The sequence below is a fragment of the Triplophysa dalaica genome, chromosome 10 (genome assembly GCF_015846415.1).
Source record: "Triplophysa dalaica isolate WHDGS20190420 chromosome 10, ASM1584641v1, whole genome shotgun sequence".
Taxonomy (NCBI): Eukaryota; Metazoa; Chordata; class Actinopteri; order Cypriniformes; family Nemacheilidae; genus Triplophysa; species Triplophysa dalaica.
Genome location: NC_079551.1, coordinates 4,632,820 through 4,653,206, shown reverse-complemented (window position 1 = coordinate 4,653,206; position 20,387 = coordinate 4,632,820). Strand labels below are relative to the sequence as shown.

Below are 20,387 nucleotides of genomic sequence, written 5' to 3'. Positions count from 1 at the left end.
TCATGTTTTAAGTTTAAGACCAGGCCTCTTCATATTCCTGTCATGTGTCTGTCTGTGATATATACTTTGATTTTTTTTAAATAATGTTTTTTTTTCTATACTAAACCTATATTAGGCAAGAATGGGACCAATTTCCAACACCAAAACTCCTGCAATTCATAGCCTCAATGTCAAGACGTCTTCAAACTGTTTTGAAAAGAAACAGAGATGCTACACCATGGTAAACAAGCCCCCGTCCCAACTATTTTGAGACCTGTAGCAGTAATCAAATTTGAAATGAGCTCATTGTAACATTTATCATTTGCTATGTTATCTATGTTCAATTGTGAATAAAATACTGGCTCATGTGATTTGAAAGTCAAAACGTTATATTACGAAGATTGAAATACTTGCAATGAAAGAATAAATTAATAAAATAATCAACAGACATAATACAGCGAGTGCTACAGAAATCCATTGAAATATTTCAACAACCTTCATAGTCTTCGTCATCATTCCAGTCATTTTCTGATGAACAGCATTAAGTGTAAAAAAGAAATGAATTTTTTTAACATTATTACTGTAATGTATTGTATATAAATAAAAAAAGGTTAAATATTCGATGCAACCTTGATGAACAAAGCCATTATCAGAAACAAAGACTTCTCAGTGACGTTTACAGGAAGTGAATTATGTAAAACATATTTGTGAGCATTACACAAATGCAACGCTTTCTCCCCCCAAGAACAAAAACAACAGCACATTAATCTCCACATTTGAAGAATGCGACTATAAAGGGGTTTTGGATGCTGTTTTGGACTTCCGTTGGCAGAACTTTCTCTCTCAACGGCTCTGGTTGTGGCCACCAGAAGGCTTACCTGTGCATTAATCATGCTGTCTTAATATCATTTGGATATGCCACACCTGTGAGGTGGATGGATTATCTCAGCACATTAAAAATGGGGGCAAAAACACAAGTGTTGTCCTTTATAATTTTGGTCAGTGTAAATGACGATAAAGGGCATCATTGTGATTTATTTAAAATTTCTGGCATTTTGAAAAGAAATATTACAAAGGGAGATATGTCGTACTGTGGCCTGATAATTCACCACAACTTTCATTAAATTAAAAACTTAAAATATCACATGGAAGTGAAGTATTCAACAAAAGGCATATAATCAAATATAATAATAAATGTTCTTTAACCTATAGCTAAAGAGACACACTTGTTTACAGAATTTTATAGACCTATGTTTTATTGTTATGTGTTCATTAATACATATTTTCATGATTTACATGTATATCATTTGCTGTTAATTTACACCTATTTTTACATCCTGTATTATTTCAGTACCTTTTTCCATACTTAAACGGTTTTGTAAATATTGTGATATTGTGAGTTATCTATTCCATTCTATTCAATTAGGTGTCAAAAGATGGTGTCCCTAATATCTGACCTTCAATAATATGACATTGTGTAATTTGTGCAAAGCTTTGTCAAAAGTGCTTTTTAAATAAACATGACTTTAACATCCATCATGAACACACATTTTCTACTAGAGTCAACCTTTTTAGAATAATTTAGAAAATAATACAAATAAAGTTTCGAAAGAGACATATAAAGCAGCAAGCCAAGAACCAATCCTACCATTGAACTAGTTTTTAACAATACATATTACAATAACTGTGTTAGGCCCATAATAACTATTGCCTTTTGGTGAAGCAAGAAAAAAATCAAGAGGATTCGGTTACCTTTTTCTAAATATCCAAATAAAAGTCTTCATCTGATTGGTTAATTTGGCCCATGTCAAGTAACTCTTTAAAAATATAATAAAAATAAACACACAATAACAAATTTTATAGGGGCTGATTTCCAGGCTGATTTTTTATCTTCACCTTGCATATATTCACCAAGTTGGTGGTAAGGAAGAACAGATGAAAGACTTTTTTCCTAATATCATTCAGTGGAGTCTAGACAGATGTCCGCTTCATTACCTGTATGAGTATTTGAAAAAATACATGAATATACTATATTAATCTTGGTGAAAAAAAAAGTTTGAAGAAAAGAAAAAAAACATGAAAATACTTTTTCCATATTCCTCTTTTTCTTTGCAGCTGAAGTAAACCACACCAGCAGCTATACATAAGATTATCAACAGCCATGCAGTTGCAGCAATAACAACTTCAAATATTGCCCATCTGAATTTCCGGAGTTCTGTGATGCACATAGATGAGTCATAAAGCATTAGGTTATTTATATAACAAACATATAAATTACATTGTAAGTAATGTAATTATTTTTGCTGTCATACCTGAACATGACTGACAGAGTTCATTGACGTCTAGATGTTGTGTGTGGTTTGTGATGGGATTGTTCACCACACATCTGTATGTGTTTGTATCGTGATATTCCACCTCCAGAGGTAGAGAGAGTCTGATGTTGAGATCAGACACACTGATGCTGGACAATAAACTGTTTCCTTTGTACCAGGAGAGACTCACATGTGTCACATTCATCACTGAACACAACAACACACATTTTGAAGATCTTTCTGATGATGAAGAACATTGAGAAGAGTCTCTGATGATGACAGGAACAGGCAGATGAGCTGGAATACCAAAGAGAAACAAGACAAGTAAAGGTGTTTCACACCTTTTGCCTAAACATTCTTATTTCATATCAAGAAATGAATCCAGTACACAAATTATATTTATGTCATTAATATGTTGTATTGCGTAAGACAGTACCATAGACAGTCACACTTATTTTCTTGTATGAGGTTTCTTTGCTGCTGTGAATAGTTAGTTTATAAAGTCCAGCATTTCTGATACTCATGTTTGTGATCGTGAGAGAACCAGTTTGATTGTCCAACTGTAGTTTGTCTCCGAATCTCTCGTCATAAGTATCACGTATAGAAGTCAAATTGGCCCGTATATTAAATTCAGCTATAAGAGATTCTTTAGGTTCGTACATCCACTTTATAAAATCATATGTCTGCATGTCATTAAGATGAGTTTGTAGAGTGACAGAATGTCCCTCCATCACTGACACTGACTTCACTTCATCTGCATTAGCACCAAACACACCTGTAACACAGAGTCATACAAATTATTTATATTGGATGAAGTGAGACTGATTATGAACTTTAATGAAATATTGTGATAGTGTTTCAAAAGTGTTTCAAGATCCTCAAAATTGGGTTTAAACTGGACTGATTATTGCTGTTCATAAATGAACAGAACCAGAAGAGCTTTATTGACAAGGAATTTTCTTTGGTGTTGGAAGCATCTAGTACAGACATTCAACACAATACAATATAATAAGATTTACAGTCTAAAAGATTCTAAAATATGCATATTTAAAATAAAGACTAATGTACATAAAATGGGAGATAATAACTAACAGACATTGTACAGGGTAGTATATAGTAGAATATACATATTAACAGATTGTATGTACACTTGTGCAAATGGATAATGTAGTATGTTATATTGTTTAAAAACACATCACACACTAAACAGTCATCATCAGTGTTAGTTTAGATAATTGAGAACCACACACACAATAGGGTATATCTGTCTCTGAGCATACAGAATATCTCTTTAGAAGAAACATACTATAGAAACCTATACAGTTTTGAACATGGTTGTGATAACAAAGAGATGAAGTATAACTTCAATCCCTAAATGTACGGTTGATTCTAGGTAGATTTTAACACTAAGCTTTCGACTCTTTCTCACACTTATTTCAGCCTATACGCTTGTCTGCGTGAGCATTATCAAGTCAAGCACAAACAATAACTTTACATGGTTGTTTTCTATATATTTTATATCTCACGTTAATTTTGTAACTTTGAAATGCATTTCCGAGTTGTGATAGTTCACTGTGGTTCAGGTGTGCATTAAGTTGATTTATTCCGGATTCTTGTGCATGTGACGGGTGAACGCCCACTTTCTGTTGACCGTATTCCACATTGGTTTTGGTCTAAAATGTCTGTTCGTCATTTCAATAAATGTGGACTTTAGGCAGGGAACGCGTTAGCAATAATTATCCCTACTAGCCCCTATACTATGTTTGTATATATATATATATATACATACATATATATATATATATATGTATATATATATATTCAATAAAAAAACTGTGTATACACTGCGTACTGTATTACGTAATGCATCTTAATTTTTCTTTCATTTACGTTAAGTTCAATCAATTGTTACCCGCAACATTACGCCATTTAATGACTAAAACAAAGGTGACTCTAGTAGTGAAGCAGCTGCCCAGTAAAGAGTTTATGATTTAAAAAGATATTTAGACTTACCATTGACGATTGGCATACACATGAAAATGAAAGCAAACATTTCAGATATCTTTAAAAATGTTAAAGGGTTAAAAGTAACATTATCTCTATGACATTAAACCAGGCTATATAACCGCAATAACCAATGAGTTCCAGCAATTGCAAGAATTAACAGGATAGACAAAATAGTTATCAATTCTCCGGTTTATGATGTTTGAGGATGTTTTACTTTCGATTATGTTATGACGTTTGATGCCGGATATCTAAACAAACAGCTGAAGAAAGCGAAAGTATTTTCAGGTGTTGAATCCGAAACCGTGAGGCTGGAGAGTGAAACTCTTCCGTGGTGCCACAACCGACACCAAACACACATGCATTGTGATCCTTTTTGTGGCAAATAATGTTGTACAATTGTAGGACGAGAGAATAATTAAAAAGCAGTCTGATATTGCGACATTGTAACTTAAAGTGTCTGGGTCTCAGTATTACTTCAGGCACAAAAGTGTTGTCTGTCTTCTGTCCAAAGACACACCTGGAACACAAACAGAAATGATATTATATCAGAGGTTATAAAAACAGTCTGCCCCTCTAAAAGGCGAGGAAACAGGTCAAAACAGGAACAACTGTTTATCACAAAAGAGCTTTAGAAGAAAGTGCAGAATAAACAATCCTTCATCCCCTGAATTTTTTTTTTTTTTTCAGTTTTTAGACTTTTCATTTATTACTCTAAAGAACAGTGTTGTTACAATTCATCCAATTGATAAATAATCCAAACAAATACGATTTTTACTTTTAAAATGGTTTGAGGAAGCAACTGGTTGTAAACTGGTTTTATGCAGCTCATCAGGTCACACAAACAACGTCCAATCCTGAGTCACGTAAGAGAATAAGACAAAGCATGTCAAATACTGACATAATGTGTAAATGAAGCACACAATAGAAAAGTTGCTGCAGTTTACTGCCATCTCGTGGAGTCTGCTTGTAACGTTACTTTTTAACCAATAAATTAATTTTATACGTTTGGGTCACTAAAGTAAAATTCATTGATATACAAAATTCCCGAAAATCGAAGTTTCTGTAAACAATTAATTATTAATGGAAACGTTTGATGCACGTGATCATAAAGGAGATTTTACCGTCACACACACTATGCTCAACATTTGACCTCACCTGTGTCTACAGAAGGCCCTGCTCACTGTCAGTGTGAAAGACTTAAACATTGTTAGGCTAGTTTACTTCATAATATTATTTAGATCTTTTCTGAAATGAAGTGTGATTCGGTTAAAGGCACCTACCCGTTATTGATGTTTCATCTTTAGTCTTATATTTTTAATAGCTATATATAAAGCGGCATCTTAATGTAGTAGGCCTCAATATATTGTAATACTGTCATATATGAATACAACATATCTACAATTTATTCGATATATGTTCAATTATGAATATATAAATTACTTATAGAGGTAGTTTTCCTTAATGGTCCCTATTGACTTTCAATGGTACGAATAAAAACTACAATGCCCAAGTCAATGGGGATAATTTTTGGGTGAACTACTCCTTTACTGTATTGACAGAGTTTTTAAAGAACTTTTATAACCTTTATATTGACTGGATCAGCAGACATTGATCACTAAACGAATGTAGTTGTATTCTAAACTTAACACCAGAAGATGACGACATACACAGACAGCGAGTACAACAACTGATGAGAACAAAGTATTAAATTACAGATGTGATACTATCAATGTTTGTCATTTGAAATGTGACGGTTCTGGTAGTTAATAAATATAATAAAACTAAAATTTGAAAAAAAAATGACACTTTTAACTGCTCTATAATTAACAACGATCTCTAAAAACATCTCATTCCAAAGTTGAGATTTGAAGACGTTTACAAGGAACTTGAATTTGACAACGAGGTCCGAAATAATAAAAAAAACAATTACTATACGAAATTGATTCATTTATTCTTAATTTGTATGTGCTTTTGATGTGATTTTTACCTGATAGAATCCCCTTCCTTCACAGACATCGATGTTGCTTTACCTGCTTTAGAATACATCAAGACCTTATAAATCACACCGAAGACAAAATGTCAGATAGTTTTATAAAGAGTTGTCTAGCCTGAACATGACTGACAGAGATGTTGAACGTTGAGTTGTGTCGTCTGATTGATGCCTGAACTGGACAGTACACAGGTGTAGATGTTTTGATCCTGATGATCCACCTCCAGATAGTCTGGTCACAGTGTAAGGGACATTTTAAGTACAAAAAATAGCATCTGTAAACCTTTATAATACTATGGCTTTATATAAAGTTCCTCTCTGTGTGTGAGCAAACTAAATCTCATGCATATTTTTGCACATATCATGGGCCAGCATGACTCCAAAACTTGAATAATGCTACATCCGTTAATCATTAGGGGTGTATTAACATGTAAACTCTCATTAAAAACATTTATCTCGTCCCCGAGTAGGTGGAGCAAAATAAGAAGTGATATAAACAAGGCACACATGATTCCACCAAATGTCTCTTTGAAATGTAGTGCTATTTTAGCCAATTAATGCTTGACCATAGACCCCTATGGAAGATTTAAACAATGCTGGTCCAGAAGAATGTTTGGATCTTGTGAAGTGGTCTATACAGAAACCTTTCGGCACCATTTCTTTCCGGCATCCCTCTTCACCTTACAGTCAGAAAAAACACAGGTATTGAAGTGCAGGCACAGACAGTTTATTGATATTAACCAACTCCCAACAGGAGAAATCAGAGAATAACAGAATCAGCCATAACTCAGTTTAATAGGCTGGAGGTTCAAGAGCGTGACAAGGATTACATAGCTGTTCGATATAAACATTCGGCACAATAAAGTCAATAAATGTATTGCTATATATAAATAAGCACAATAAACAAATTCATGGATGGAGAAAAGTGACAATCCAGTTTCCAACAAAACTGTTTGAGCGAAGATCCTCGAGGTCAGCATTCGTGGTTGTTTTAGCCAAACCTTAATCATGTCAATTCAAGTCAGTTTCACATTGTGCCCCTATATGTACGAGATAAACATAAATTGAACTTATCTTCAAATCAATTGCACCATTGGTAGGATTAGAGAAATCATTCACAGAAAAATTTGAATTCTAGTTAAACAATATGATAAATAATATGGTTCTTCCCAGCATTGTAATGCCAGTGAATGGTTTTAAAGTGCATCGATTCATCATTAAATCCAGTAATGATCATCAAGGTCCGGTCAAACATAGCGGCACACTGAATCTTGTTGGTTCTCACATGTAGTCATCTGTGTTGTGTCACGACAGAGATGGCGACTAGTGACGACTTGTGATGAGATTTGACCCCTTATCAGAAACTTGGAGATTCTGCAGTGGTCCAAATCTTCTAATGGATTATAATGTTTAGTGTAACAGAAGGTCACTGTTACTTTGAACAGCAAAGTGTATTTGAGGGCACGTACTCCTGTGAAGATGATGGATGAACTATCAGTCTTGTCTCTTCAGTAGCAATGTTGCCTGATGTGCCCTGACCAGATTCACCTATTACATAAACAAACTTTACATTAAATAATCACTCACAGGTTATTCAATGGTTTGAACTGCATGTAGAAATGTACTGTGTGAAGATATGAAACATCAGCTACCATTGTCTTGTGCAGCAGCGCCACTGGTCTCCTCTGGATCTTCAGCTGTAACTGCTGAATATACAAATTCAGTCTCATCACAGTTGTGAGATGTAACAGTTTCTGACCATTTGTATGTCTGAATTTTCCCTTTTAACTTCATTAATGTTCTTTTGCATCACTTAGGCCTCCTAATTTGCAATTTTACATGTGTGAACATCAAAACAAAAGGTTGAAGCCATCAAAGTTGTGTCTTACCAAATTGATTTTTAAAATTGTATTTTACATATTAAGTGGTTTACCATGTACTGTTAAAATGTAAAGCATCAACTACCATTTCCTTGAGCAGCAGTAAAAGAGACCGCATATTGACCTCTGCTGGCATCTGCTGAACACAAACACATTCAGAGTCTCATTATAATGACTGTGAGATTGTCATCCTGTGCTATATCAAACCACATCCTTTCAAAACAACGTTTTTATATATTGAACACTTCTGTAAATATATACATAAAATGTATCAAAAAACGTGAACAAATAAAACATCATCTATATCACATAATGTATAAATATATATACAGTACAATAAGTACGCATCACATAATTTATGCTGCCTGGGGTCAAAGGATGTTAACTGATGCCACTTCCCTAAATATGTATATTTATGCTGTAGGTGATACTAGTCTCTTTGACACTTCTTTCTCAGGCAATAGATCAGGCAAAGAATAACAACAGGAACAAGAAGAAATCCAAGATAAGGCAGATTATTCTGTTGATCTGTATTGAACAAACAGAAAACAGTTATTAGAGTAAAAGATTTCAGTCTTTCTGAAAGAGACAGTTATGGGACTGAGCAGGCTTCTTAAAGTAGTAGTTCACTTCCAAAATACATTTTCATAATAATTTACTCACCCCCATGTCTTCCAAGATGTCTATGTATTTGTTTCTTTAGTCGAAAAGACTTATTTCAATAAAAATATTTTTGAAATGTGTTACCCAATTTTGGGAAAAAAACACCAAAAAAAGGCCAGACTAGATGAAAACAGGTGAAAAAAACTGAGGCACACTAGCAGTATTTGTAGTGCGTAAAGTATAGTTAAGTGCAAATCCAAGGATCGTGAGTTTTTATTTGTTTTTTTAAAGAAGCTTATTTTACTGTCAATGTAGTTTTTATAGCTTTGATTTGCGTTCATATTGTTTTCATTCTCTCCATTGTCTGTGCAAAGTGCAAAAAGATTAACCACATCATGCCCAGAAAGTTAGAGGTCAGTATACCCTGATAGACGGACAAACCATTTGCAGAAAGCTAATATTCAGATGTTTATTTAAAATTAAAAACTGTATTATTCGTTATAACAAATTTGTTTGATCAAACTGGTAGGAATGGAAAGGGTATCTCACCCTATAAATATTCTCATCTCAGAAGAAAATGTGACCAATAGAGATCATCCTAAATAAACATTGGATGTCAACTGTTGTCATACCTTTACATAATTCATTGATGTGGAGTCGTGTAGTTCTGTTGGTGAACGAGTTGTTCACCACACAGCTGTAGTTGTTTGGATCCTGTAATTCCACATCCAGACATAGAAAGTTGCTTGTTTTGAGATCGGACACACTGGTGCGTCCGATTTTAATCTGCTTCCCTTATACCAGGAGAGAGTCCCACCCGTCACATTCACTGAACACATCACAACACATTTTGATTTCTTTGTTAATGATGAACATTTTGTGGAGTTCTTGGTGATGACAGGCACGGGCAGAGAATCTGGAAAACATGAGAGAACAAAGATAGTCACGCCTGCCTTACAGTTATTTTAGGTACCTGAATTCAAACTCACCGTATACAGTAACATTATAACTCAGGCATTGCCGGGTCATCAGAGAGTCGTCAGTGATTTTTGGTTCATATGTTCCGGAGTGGATTTTACTGATGTTTTTGATGGTGAGAGATCCAGTCTTAAAGTCCAGATGCAGTCTGTCTCTTAATCCCCTATTGTCATAGTCATAATAGTCATTGTTTTGTCCATGGAGTTTAGCAATAAGAGCTTTATCATCGTACACCCACTCTATGTCTTCATTATGTCGTTCCTTAAGGTGGGTGGATAAAGTGATATCCCCCCCCCCCCTCACTTACTGGCATCATTGTTAGTTCTGTTTTAGAAAAACATAAAATACAGTTTTCCAGATACCATCTCAATCGGCATTATAAGTAATTTCTGTTAGAAACAAAGAGTGACAGAAAGTTAAACAAAAGATATCGTGACACCAAAGTATGATATCACAGATGTCCTATACCTGGACATGGTTGACAGGTCCGTTTTAGGTCTAGATGTGATTTGTTCTGATTGACGCCCGAAATGGACACCATACAACTGTAGCTGTTTTGATCCTGAAAATCCACCTCGAGATATAATCTGGTGTTATGAGGAGAAATGGTGAGGTTGTAGAGAGAAACGCTTCCGTTATACCACGAAAGCTGAGCATCTGCCACATGAGACGATGAACATTCGACAATGTACTTTTGATATGAACTTCCTGTTGTGTATGGTTGAAATTTTCTGGTAAGTTTAGGTGGTGCGATCTGAAAACCACAAGAAAGGTATAAAAAACATTTTTATACTGAAATAAAAAGTCAAGCTAGAGCAGATCACATGACAGGACAGTAACATGCAGCAAGCTGGAACTAGAGACCCGTGTCAAAGTCCAACACCCTCATACCCTTATGCTCCTGTCTGTCTGAATGAATATAGGCCGAAAACCTCAATAATATATACTTTTAGAAATACATGCAAATAATTTAGCTATATTTTAGTCTGCAGGTATTTCCAAAATGGCAGGGCAATGTGTGCCAAATGCTGTGGAGTAAACTGAGCCAGTGGTTAAAACATCATCAAAATACAAGTTTAAACTTGTATAATGTCAAAGTCATTTTTTGGAACTGTTATACCCTTACAGAAAAGACACGTGAAATGTGTTTTTTGGAACATTTAAGTGTGAATCTCATATAAATTCCCCACATGCTGCATGGTCATATGTTCTCCACATATGATAACATGTATTAGGCCTCGATTATGTAATTAATAATATAAATACATTGTAAAAATATATAGTAATATAGAAATAATGAAATGTAATATAATGTAAGACATGCGCCACAAAGTATATAAACCCACAACCTAAATGGTTCCGCACTTGTGCCAACACGTGCTGAACTGAGATATATATTATAGTCATTTAATTGACTCATATTTTGAGGAGTAAAGAGAAATGGTTAATCTTACCTCCATGCCAAAAACAACTGGAACACAGATACAAATGATTTATGGATAAAACCGAAATACTGAATTTGTGTAAGAAAAAATAAAACTACGTAACCTTAAATAATGTTTTTTCCATTTTGTGAGAAGTGGTTAGAACAAAGAGACAAAATAAAGCATTTCACCAGACGTTTGCAGCAAATTTGTTATTAGCATAAATAATTGATAATGTACACATGCTTTTGTTTTCAAAATGCAAAATTCCTATAACAACAATGTAATTTGAATTTGTGATTTTTTTAGGTAAACTTTGTTGTCTGAGGCAGCTGTGTGCGCTAGAGGGCAGCATTTCTCTTCCTCACCTTTTCTTCATGCATCAGCAGGACTGGTTGAAGGGCTCATGTACTTTTATAAACCTTACCCAATGTGCTCACAAATGATGTTAAAAATGACAGCAGAGATTGCCTGTCTGACACTGCTTTAATAATAATTCCCCTTTACAGTTTTATAAAGGAATATGTTCATTCATAGAAACGATCCAAATGATTGGTGACTAATGTTCATAATATACATTTATTTCAATTTCATTTTTATTAATAAACGTTCTTATTAACTTTCTTCAAAAATGAATTGTTCATTCAAATTGAAAAACGACACTTCTGCATTGCTTTAGATAGGACAGATTGTACACTTTCTTAGTCTTTTTTCTTGTTTTCCAGTAAAAAATATGTAAACATTCTTGAATCAAGAAGCATTTTCTTGATGAGCAAACTGACCTATGAAAAATAAGTCTTGTGAAAGAAAAATTATTTCAACCTTAAAGATTAGTTTTACCCCATTGGCAGATTTTTTTGCTTATTTCAAGCACAAATTTACTGAATTTTCATATTTTCTTTCCAAAAACAAGACTTATTTTCTTAGGTCATTTAGCTCATCAAGAAAATGTATCTTGATTCAAGAATTTGAAGACAATTTTACAGGAAAACTAAAAGAAAAGGCTAAGTAAGAAAGTCATTATTTGCAGTATGTACATCTTGAGACAAAAGGATATCTCATCTGTAAAATGAAATTAGCACATCTTTAAATTGATCACAATGAAGGAGAAACTGTGTCTCTGTTTCCACCTCACCACTGTCACAGTGTGCTAAGACTTGTTCTTCCTTTGGAAGCCATGTTTGTGTTAGGGTTAGCCTTTCTCTACGGCCAGACTGTGATCACTGAGTCTGTATTTGGTCAGGATCCGTCTCTGTTTTTCATCTCCAACAGTGTAGAGATAATCTGCCAGATTGTATTTTCTGTTAAGGGTCCAATAGCATTCTAGTTTACTTTGTGTTTTTCTTTCCTTTTCCCAATGATCTAAATGTTAATTTTTACTTTCTTTGATCATCCCCATCCAAACTTTTTTACATTTTGCTGATCATCTCTCTGTATGTGTCACTATGAAGTGAAAAACAAAGAAGATCAAACAATTTATTTTCCATTTTTAAATATTAAACTCGAATAAATAAATGAATAGATACAAATGCTGTATATGTCGCTCTTTCTTCTCATCGTCCCCATCCAATTCCTATTCTTTTACTTTTAATATGCTGTATCTGCACAACATCCTCACACACTTGTATTGTCAAAGCATTCGCAACAGAGGTTTATATGAATAAACAGCTCAAACCAAGATACATATTGTAAGAAAAGAATACAATGTCTGACCAGTAGGGCAATTTTTTTATTGAGCACTGATGATACAAAATATGTGTGCAGCACTCCATACTAAGTTGGGGCTCCTTTTGCCTGAATTACTACAGCAGTGCGGTGTGGCATGGAATCGATCAGTCTATGGCACTGCTCAGGTGTTATGAGAGCCCAGGCTGCTCTGATAGTGGCCTTCAGCTCTTCTGGCATATCGCATCTTCCTCTTCACAATACTCCATAGTTTTTCTATGGTCCTTAAACCAGGTACTGGTAGCTCAGTGCCAAGTCCTGTTGGAAAATGACATCTGCATCTCCATTAAGTTGGTCAGCAGCAAGAAGCATGAAGTGCTCTAAAAATTCCTGGTATACGGCTGTGATGACCTTATTGGACCACAGAAAACACAGTGGACCAACACCAGAAGATGACATGGCAGCCCAAACCATCACTGACTGTGGAAACTTTATACTGGACCTCAAGTAACGTGGATTCTGTGCCTCTCCTCTCTTCCTCTAGACCCTGGGACCCTGATTTCCAAAGGAAATGCAAAATTTACTTTCATCAGAGAACATTAGTATACATGGCAGGGCAATGTGAGCCAAATGCTGTGAGCCACTAGTTAAAAAATCATCAATATAAAAATTTTAACTTTGAAAAACACGTGATCATACGTGGATAACATCTCACCACATGCTGCATGTTGATATGGCCACATGTGATCACATGTTTTAGGCCGCAGCTATCAATAATATTTATATTGTGAAATATAAATATAAATAATTTAATGTAATATAAAGGTTATTATGTGTGTAATGTGAAAGGTTCTGCACTTGTGCCAACACAGATAGTAATTGGTAGCCTACTTTTATTAAATAAAAAATCTTATTTGTGAGACTTGTTAGCCAATCAGATCGCTCCCTGGCGCTAGCAAAAAACAGATTTGGCGCCACTTTGCATGACGCTTCAGTTCAGAGTTCTTTCACAACTCTTCTTCCAACTTTCGCAAACACATTGAGGTAAGTCACTAACACAATAGCAAGCTGAAGTTAAATATTGATTGTCGGTCAGTAACTGACCTAATTCATTTTGTCTACAGTAAATTTTTGTCATGCAGTGAAACATGACATTAACAAATCCAACATGACTTAGCGCCATTTCCATTTCTATAAGTAATTGATTAAAAACTTCACATGATGAGTTCCACCGTGCTTATTGTGTAGCTCCACCTATAGTGCCTGTAGTGTAAAACGTAAAAAAACAAAACAGCATCCATTAACTTCCAGGACTTCGAGACATGTGGCTTCTTCCCCTTAGGCCAGGTGAGTCCAATGTCGGTCCTGGAGGGCCACAGTCCTGCAGAGTTTATCTCCAACTTGGTTTAACACACTTTATTTGAAGTTTCTATTCCGCTTTCTGAGACCTTGATTAGCTCTTCAGGTGTGATTGATTAGAGTTGAAGCTAAACTTTCCAGGACACAGGCCCTCCAGGACTGACTTTGGACACCCCTGTTTTAGGCAATCTCCCTCCTAGATAAGTGCTCCTTAAGAGCAATATTCCACTTTCACTACTCCTATAGTGTATACTATGTAAGGGATAATGATCAGAAAGCAGGAGAAGGGCCTGGCTGCAGCCTATCAACTTGCACTCTCAGACACCTTCGCTTCCTGTGACGTCACTTGCAGGTGACAACCCCACTCTTCACGCTGCTTGCATTTTGCATGCCTAGCAAAAACACGTGACGTGTTGGATTGAGGAAATTTCGCGGTGATTGCTGTAAATTTGAATGTTTCGTCCATGTGTGATAGTATATCCAGTATACAAAATGTTGTCGGTCTATGTATGCAAAGAGTTTGTATAACTAGCCAACCATTATATCACTCTGTCTGTCCGTCACTCGTTTTAGAACACAAAATAAACTAGATAATTATATGGCATATATACGTTGAAACCATTGGATAGTGTACCATCCCTGTTGAAATATTTGTGCTGAAAATAAGTTTGTGGAAGTGCTTGATGGTATTGATTTGATTTAAGCTTACTGACGTAAGTTACATTCAAAGGGTTTCAGTAAGATTCGTTAGTTGTAACTGTAACTATTCTTCTACAGCATTTGTTATTTTTTATTTTCGTTACCATTTACTAAAACATTATTACATTTAAAAGTTGTATTTGTTAAGTTAATATGAACAATAAACAGCTATGTTTTTATTAACTAACATTAACAAATTAAAAATGTATGTATATAAAGGTCTCATCGTTTTCTTCTTGCAGATGCATCATTCAATAATACCATTTTCTAAAAAAAACTGGTGCCTCGGTGCACCATCATGTTGCACATTGTAAATCTGTAGTTTATGTCCTGCCCTGAAACCAACCTCACTGAGGAAAATAAAGCTACACTGGGAAAGTCATTTTAAAAAAGCTGTTTCTTCCCAAATAAATATGTACAAGTAAAAAATAAGAATAGACTATTGTATGTACAAGGTGTATACAGCAGAATGAAATATTATTTACAGAAAAAGTTGTATAAAAAAAAAATTGTGTATTATCTGGAGGATATAATTAATATTGCACTAAATTATTATTGCACAGAGTTATTAATTGCACAGTCGGTAAAAAAACATTTAACTGTTCAAGAAGTAGATGGTCTGAGGGAAGAAGCTATTTTTATTCTGGTTGTTTTGGTGCCCAGTGCTCTGTAGCACCGACCAGACGGCAGCATTGTGAAGAGATGATGGCTTGGATGTGAGAGGTCCAGAGTGAATTTCTGAGCCATTTTCCTCACTCTCACATTATAGACTTTGCCGTGATACCTGATAGACTTTGCCGTTATATTATATTATACGATTGATTTTAAATATTATATATATACACTAGTCATACTTTATTTATATGTTGAAATAAAATAATTCAAAGCTATAATTCTTGTTGGAGTTCTGATAAATTGTCCGGTTTATTTGTGTCGACTTGCATGTGACGTCACAGGTAGGTGTCGACTGAAAGAGACCTCACAGGAAGCAAAGATGACTGAGAGTGCAAGAGCAATTGTGCAGCCAGATGCTAGGGAAGCGGAGGGTCTTGTATTATAAAAGGGGCTTATTTTGCGATAACAACCAGCTGCTTGTACATTATACCGCTTATTACACGGCTACTTGCCAAATGAGAAAAAACCTTGACATAAAATGTGAATTTAAAATAATTTATTTGCTCATTTGTACCGAACGCAGACCTTTCACAAGGAACTGCCGATAACGACATTCAAACGTCGTGAACAGGCAAATTTGTAAAAATAGAAAAACAATGGTCAAGTACTTTGTAACGCTGTACTTTGAGTAGTTTTTCTGCATACTTATCTACACCTACATGAGTCATATTATTTTTCAATACTTCTACTTGTACTTGAGTGCAACATTACTTAAGTGATACGCAAATGACAACATACAGTTGATCTACAGTATTTGTAACATTACTGAGATCGGTCAACTGACGACCATCCTCCAAAACAAACAGCCTCCTTATCCATACTTAATTTACATCACGCTACAAACAGTACATTTTTCTTTAAGTGACAGATAGCAGTAAATCTGCTGCTAAAAAGTTTGCCTTGTTCAGTTTCTCATCTCCATTTTTTTCAGACCCCTGCTTCTGCATCACATCGTTCCAGAAACTGCATTCACATTATGACCAACAGCATCAGGCCTGTTATCAGTGCAGCGGGGTACAAAGATCGCCTCAGATCTGAAATGAAAAATAAAAACAGAATAGTGGATCTGCCAATCTCAAAAACACACTAGCCGAGATACACTATCATTACCTGAAGATGACCCACAGATCTCAGTGATGTTAAGATGTTGTGTGTGGTTTGTAATGGGATTGCTGATGACACATCTGTATGTGTTTGTATCCTGATATTTCACCTCCAGAGGTAGAGAGAGTCTGATGTTAAGATCAGACACACTGATGCTGGACAATAAACTGTTTCCTTTGTACCAGGAGAGACTCACATGTGTCACATTCATCACTGAACACGACACAGAACAGTTTGAGACTCTGCTGATGACAGGAAAAGGAAGATGCGCTGAAAAGATAAGAAGAACATGTCAAGACTGATCCCACTTTTTCGATATTAACAACTTTGAAAGAAAGAAATATACACGTGTAATTTACTTACCATAGACGTTAACATTGAATCTCTTGTATGAAGTTCCTTTGTGTCTGCTGATGTGTAGTTTATAAACTCCAGAGTCTATGCTCGTGATGTTTGTGATGTTGAGAGATCCAGTCTGACCGTCCAGCTTCAGTCCGTCTCTAAAGTATACAACAACCTGGTTATATAATTCAGCTATAAGACGCCCTTGGGGAGCGAACTTCCACTGTATCAAATCATCTGTCTGTATGCGAGTAAGATCAGTGTGAAGAGTGACAGAATCTCCCTCCATCACTGACACTGACTTCACTTCATCTGCATCAACACCAAACACACCTGAAACATTAAAAGGAAATTCACGTTTAGGCTAGCAAATAAATCGTAGCAAAAATAGGAATCATTGCGCCAAAACGCACTTTTGACCGGATGACTCGAGCAATGGGTTAGTAAGTGACAGATAAGAAATTGTAGGTATGATGAAGAGAGTTTTATTGTTTTCTCCTCTTCTCAAATATGAAAAAGCCAGCCAAAATGCATCAACAGCAAAGTATCAAACTAACTATATAAATCAAATGTATAATATACAGGCTCATTCAGCTAAACCACAAAGGTCTGAACAGCATCTGTTTGCCGATATCCAATCTTAATTCAACATTCTAAACCTCTAGACCTTACACTTTATTCTGAGCAGGTTCAAACCTCCTCTCATTGTGATTTGGGGCCATTTATATCCTAGGCCCCACCTCCTGATCACACCATGTTGGAGGTAAAACCGTAAAGTAATAATACACATAGTTGCTAACCAAAAATGAAACAAACATGCATTTTACTAAAATAGATAACATACATAGCTCAACTACATCTTACCATTCAACATATAAACTTTAAAACAAACTATTTAATATTGGCATCATTGCATTATACTGTACAGTGCTATTCACGCTGAAGACGACTGCACTTAACTCACACCGAGGACTTACTTCAAACGTACCTTTTGCATTTCTTGATGCAATTGAACACAAACAGAGAAACAATGCGAAGCGAGTCATATTTCTGAATGTATAGATATATATTTAGATCCAAAATAGCTTTTTCAAATCCACATAACGAAGAAGTGCGTAGAGGTTCACGCCGCCATGTTAAGTCACTTCCGACCTGCCCATTTTGCGTCACAACATACGTCACCTTAAAATAACAAAAAATCTTTACTATAAGAACTAAAAAAGCATTATCAAATAAGATCAAACAACTTATTTTGCATTTTTAAACATTAAACTAAAAGAAATGAATGAAAGAAAAATTCTGTATACATCATCTCTCTCAGTTTCGTCCCCCATCCCATTCCATTCAGTTGCACTTTTAAGATGCTGTATCTGCAAGCGATCATTGTACACTTGTATTGTCAAAGCATTCACAACAGAGATGCATATGAATAAACAGCTCAAACCAATAACGACATATTGTAAGAAAAGCATACAACGTCTGACCAGTAAAGCAAAAGTAATGCATTTCTAACAAAGAACCATAAGACAGATCCGTAGTCAAATGATAATGTAAAAGACACTGAAAACAGTTCACTGTCCCTCATATTGTGAAAGGCTTTTTTTTTAGGTGACCAGATTCGACAAATAAGGTCTCAGGGTGGCACACAAGTTTTGGGCATGATCATTAAAGTAATAGTTCACCTAAAAATGAAACTTCTGTCATCACTTATGCTTTGAAAACGTCAAAACGTGCATTACAAAAGACATTACGTGTGCCTCTTCAGATAAAACTATGGTACTCATGCATTTTAAGAGATGCAAGTGCACGCTGTTTTCAGTTTAGACAACTCTAACATTGATATTAGTCTAGAACTAGTTTTAAAACCTATACTGGAAAACACCCATAACAGTTAAAAGCTCTTAATTTTACCATGTTTCACATTAAAGAGTTACAGTAATAGGTGAAGTAACTGTTTGCCATCCCTTTAGTAATAATCACATTCTTTTTGGCAGATTGGTTCCCATTAATATTATCATTGTTTTACTTCCAATACCATCTATTTTAAAATAATACAGTATATACTGTAGTAAATTGTACTATAGTACCACTACCAATATGTATATTATAATACAACCCTGCCTAAAAAATACAGAAATTTTGAAAGGAAATGAACTATAATGATACCCGGTATGTGATGAATTCTATTGGTGGGACGTAATCTGGCAGGAGGAAACCAATAGAAAGCCATTAAATCCTAGTGGAATAATGCCCATAACACTGTATAACTCTAATTTTGTAATGTTTTAATGGAAAAAAGCTAATTATGCTTCATAATTGGTATTTAAATGGCATTTCTGTGATTGTTTTTATTGTTTTTTAGCAAGACATTTAACTATAGTACATTTTTAAAAACACTTAACAGTTAACTAAAATAAATGTACTTTATTTATTTATACTGTGATAAATTAAGTTAAGTTCACTAAAATAACTAAAAAACGCAAAACTATTAAAAGTTTTACTTACTTTGTGGCTGAGGTTCGTCTCACTGAAACTGTCTCTCTTGTCTCTCTCTTGTCTCTATACTCACGAATACCCTCAGCATTGCCTTTACATTACTAGAGCTCTATGAAGTGCCGGGAAACTCGATTATATACCATTTAGCAAAAGTTTCCAGCCCATCTCGATGTTTTCCAGTAACTGCAGGGAGGACGTTCGCGAAGACGTAAATAGATACACGTGATCTTTCGTAGGGTTTGAAAGGAAGTGTGCACTACTGCCATCTAGTGGAGTTGCTTAACTACGACAAGTGTCGTATTTTAAACGATTTGACACTATTTCAGGGACAAAGAATAAAATAGAAAACCATCAAATACATTTTAAAAGATGTAATGGTTTTAATTGGAATAGTATTGGTTTCTATTGGTGGGATATTACCAAAGCACACCAAAAGAAAGGTTGATGCTGCAGTTGACGTTGTTAACAGAGGCCATCAGAATTTGGATTAAACTTTTTTTATTTGAAGGGCACTCCTTCCTTATTTCTGTATGACACTATTAATCCGAATATTAATATTATTCATAGTAATCCTATTCGTTTTATTTCTTCTGTGTTGTTCTTTCACAATTGTTAATTTTTTTCTGTTATTTGAAAATATCTAGTTGGGTGTGAGAGAGAGGCCTCAGTTTTAGCACATTTATGTTTTGTAACAACAGTTCATAGTTTATGATAATACAAACAGTAATATAGTATAGTAATATATACAAAAAAACACACACATGAGCATGGTCAATCAATTTATAAACATCCTCTAACATAATGTTTGCACCATATGAAAATTGTGTGTTTGTGTCGGAATTTACCAGATTGTCAGTCATGTCAAGTAACTTAC

At 34.9% G+C, this 20,387-nt stretch overlaps 2 protein-coding genes and 1 long non-coding RNA gene across 5 annotated transcripts; all 3 read right to left on the bottom strand.

The window, feature by feature from the left end:
• Positions 1 to 1,290: 1,290 nt before the first annotated feature.
• LOC130430281 (natural killer cell receptor 2B4-like) lies at positions 1,291 to 4,535 on the bottom strand. The gene is made up of 5 exons (XM_056759319.1): positions 4,305 to 4,535; positions 2,728 to 3,066; positions 2,292 to 2,588; positions 2,066 to 2,194; positions 1,291 to 1,974 (listed from the first exon to the last, which is right to left on the bottom strand). Exons 1-5 carry the CDS (start codon positions 4,342 to 4,344, stop codon positions 1,937 to 1,939), a joined length of 843 nt encoding a protein of 280 aa, XP_056615297.1. The 5' UTR covers positions 4,345 to 4,535; the 3' UTR covers positions 1,291 to 1,936.
• A 2,558-nt stretch (positions 4,536 to 7,093) lies between these two features.
• On the bottom strand, positions 7,094 to 10,023 carry LOC130430344 (uncharacterized). Of its 2 annotated transcripts, XR_008907771.1 has the most exons (5): positions 9,761 to 10,023; positions 9,404 to 9,687; positions 8,254 to 8,696; positions 7,941 to 7,994; positions 7,094 to 7,836 (listed from the first exon to the last, which is right to left on the bottom strand). It is a non-coding gene; the product is annotated as an uncharacterized LOC130430344 (long non-coding RNA). The 2 variants fall into 2 exon arrangements; XR_008907770.1 differs by having other exon boundaries at positions 7,941 to 8,696.
• Positions 10,024 to 16,052: 6,029 nt separating this feature from the next.
• On the bottom strand, positions 16,053 to 19,697 carry LOC130429662 (SLAM family member 9-like). 2 transcript variants are annotated; one of them, XM_056758354.1, is made up of 4 exons: positions 19,523 to 19,697; positions 17,039 to 17,350; positions 16,682 to 16,945; positions 16,053 to 16,605 (listed from the first exon to the last, which is right to left on the bottom strand). In XM_056758354.1, exons 2-4 carry the CDS (start codon positions 17,304 to 17,306, stop codon positions 16,541 to 16,543), a joined length of 597 nt encoding a protein of 198 aa, XP_056614332.1. In that variant the 5' UTR covers positions 17,307 to 17,350; positions 19,523 to 19,697; the 3' UTR covers positions 16,053 to 16,540. The 2 variants fall into 2 exon arrangements, with proteins under 2 accessions (XP_056614332.1, XP_056614330.1); XM_056758352.1 differs by lacking the exon at positions 19,523 to 19,697 and adding an exon at positions 18,006 to 19,048.
• Positions 19,698 to 20,387: the final 690 nt, after the last annotated feature.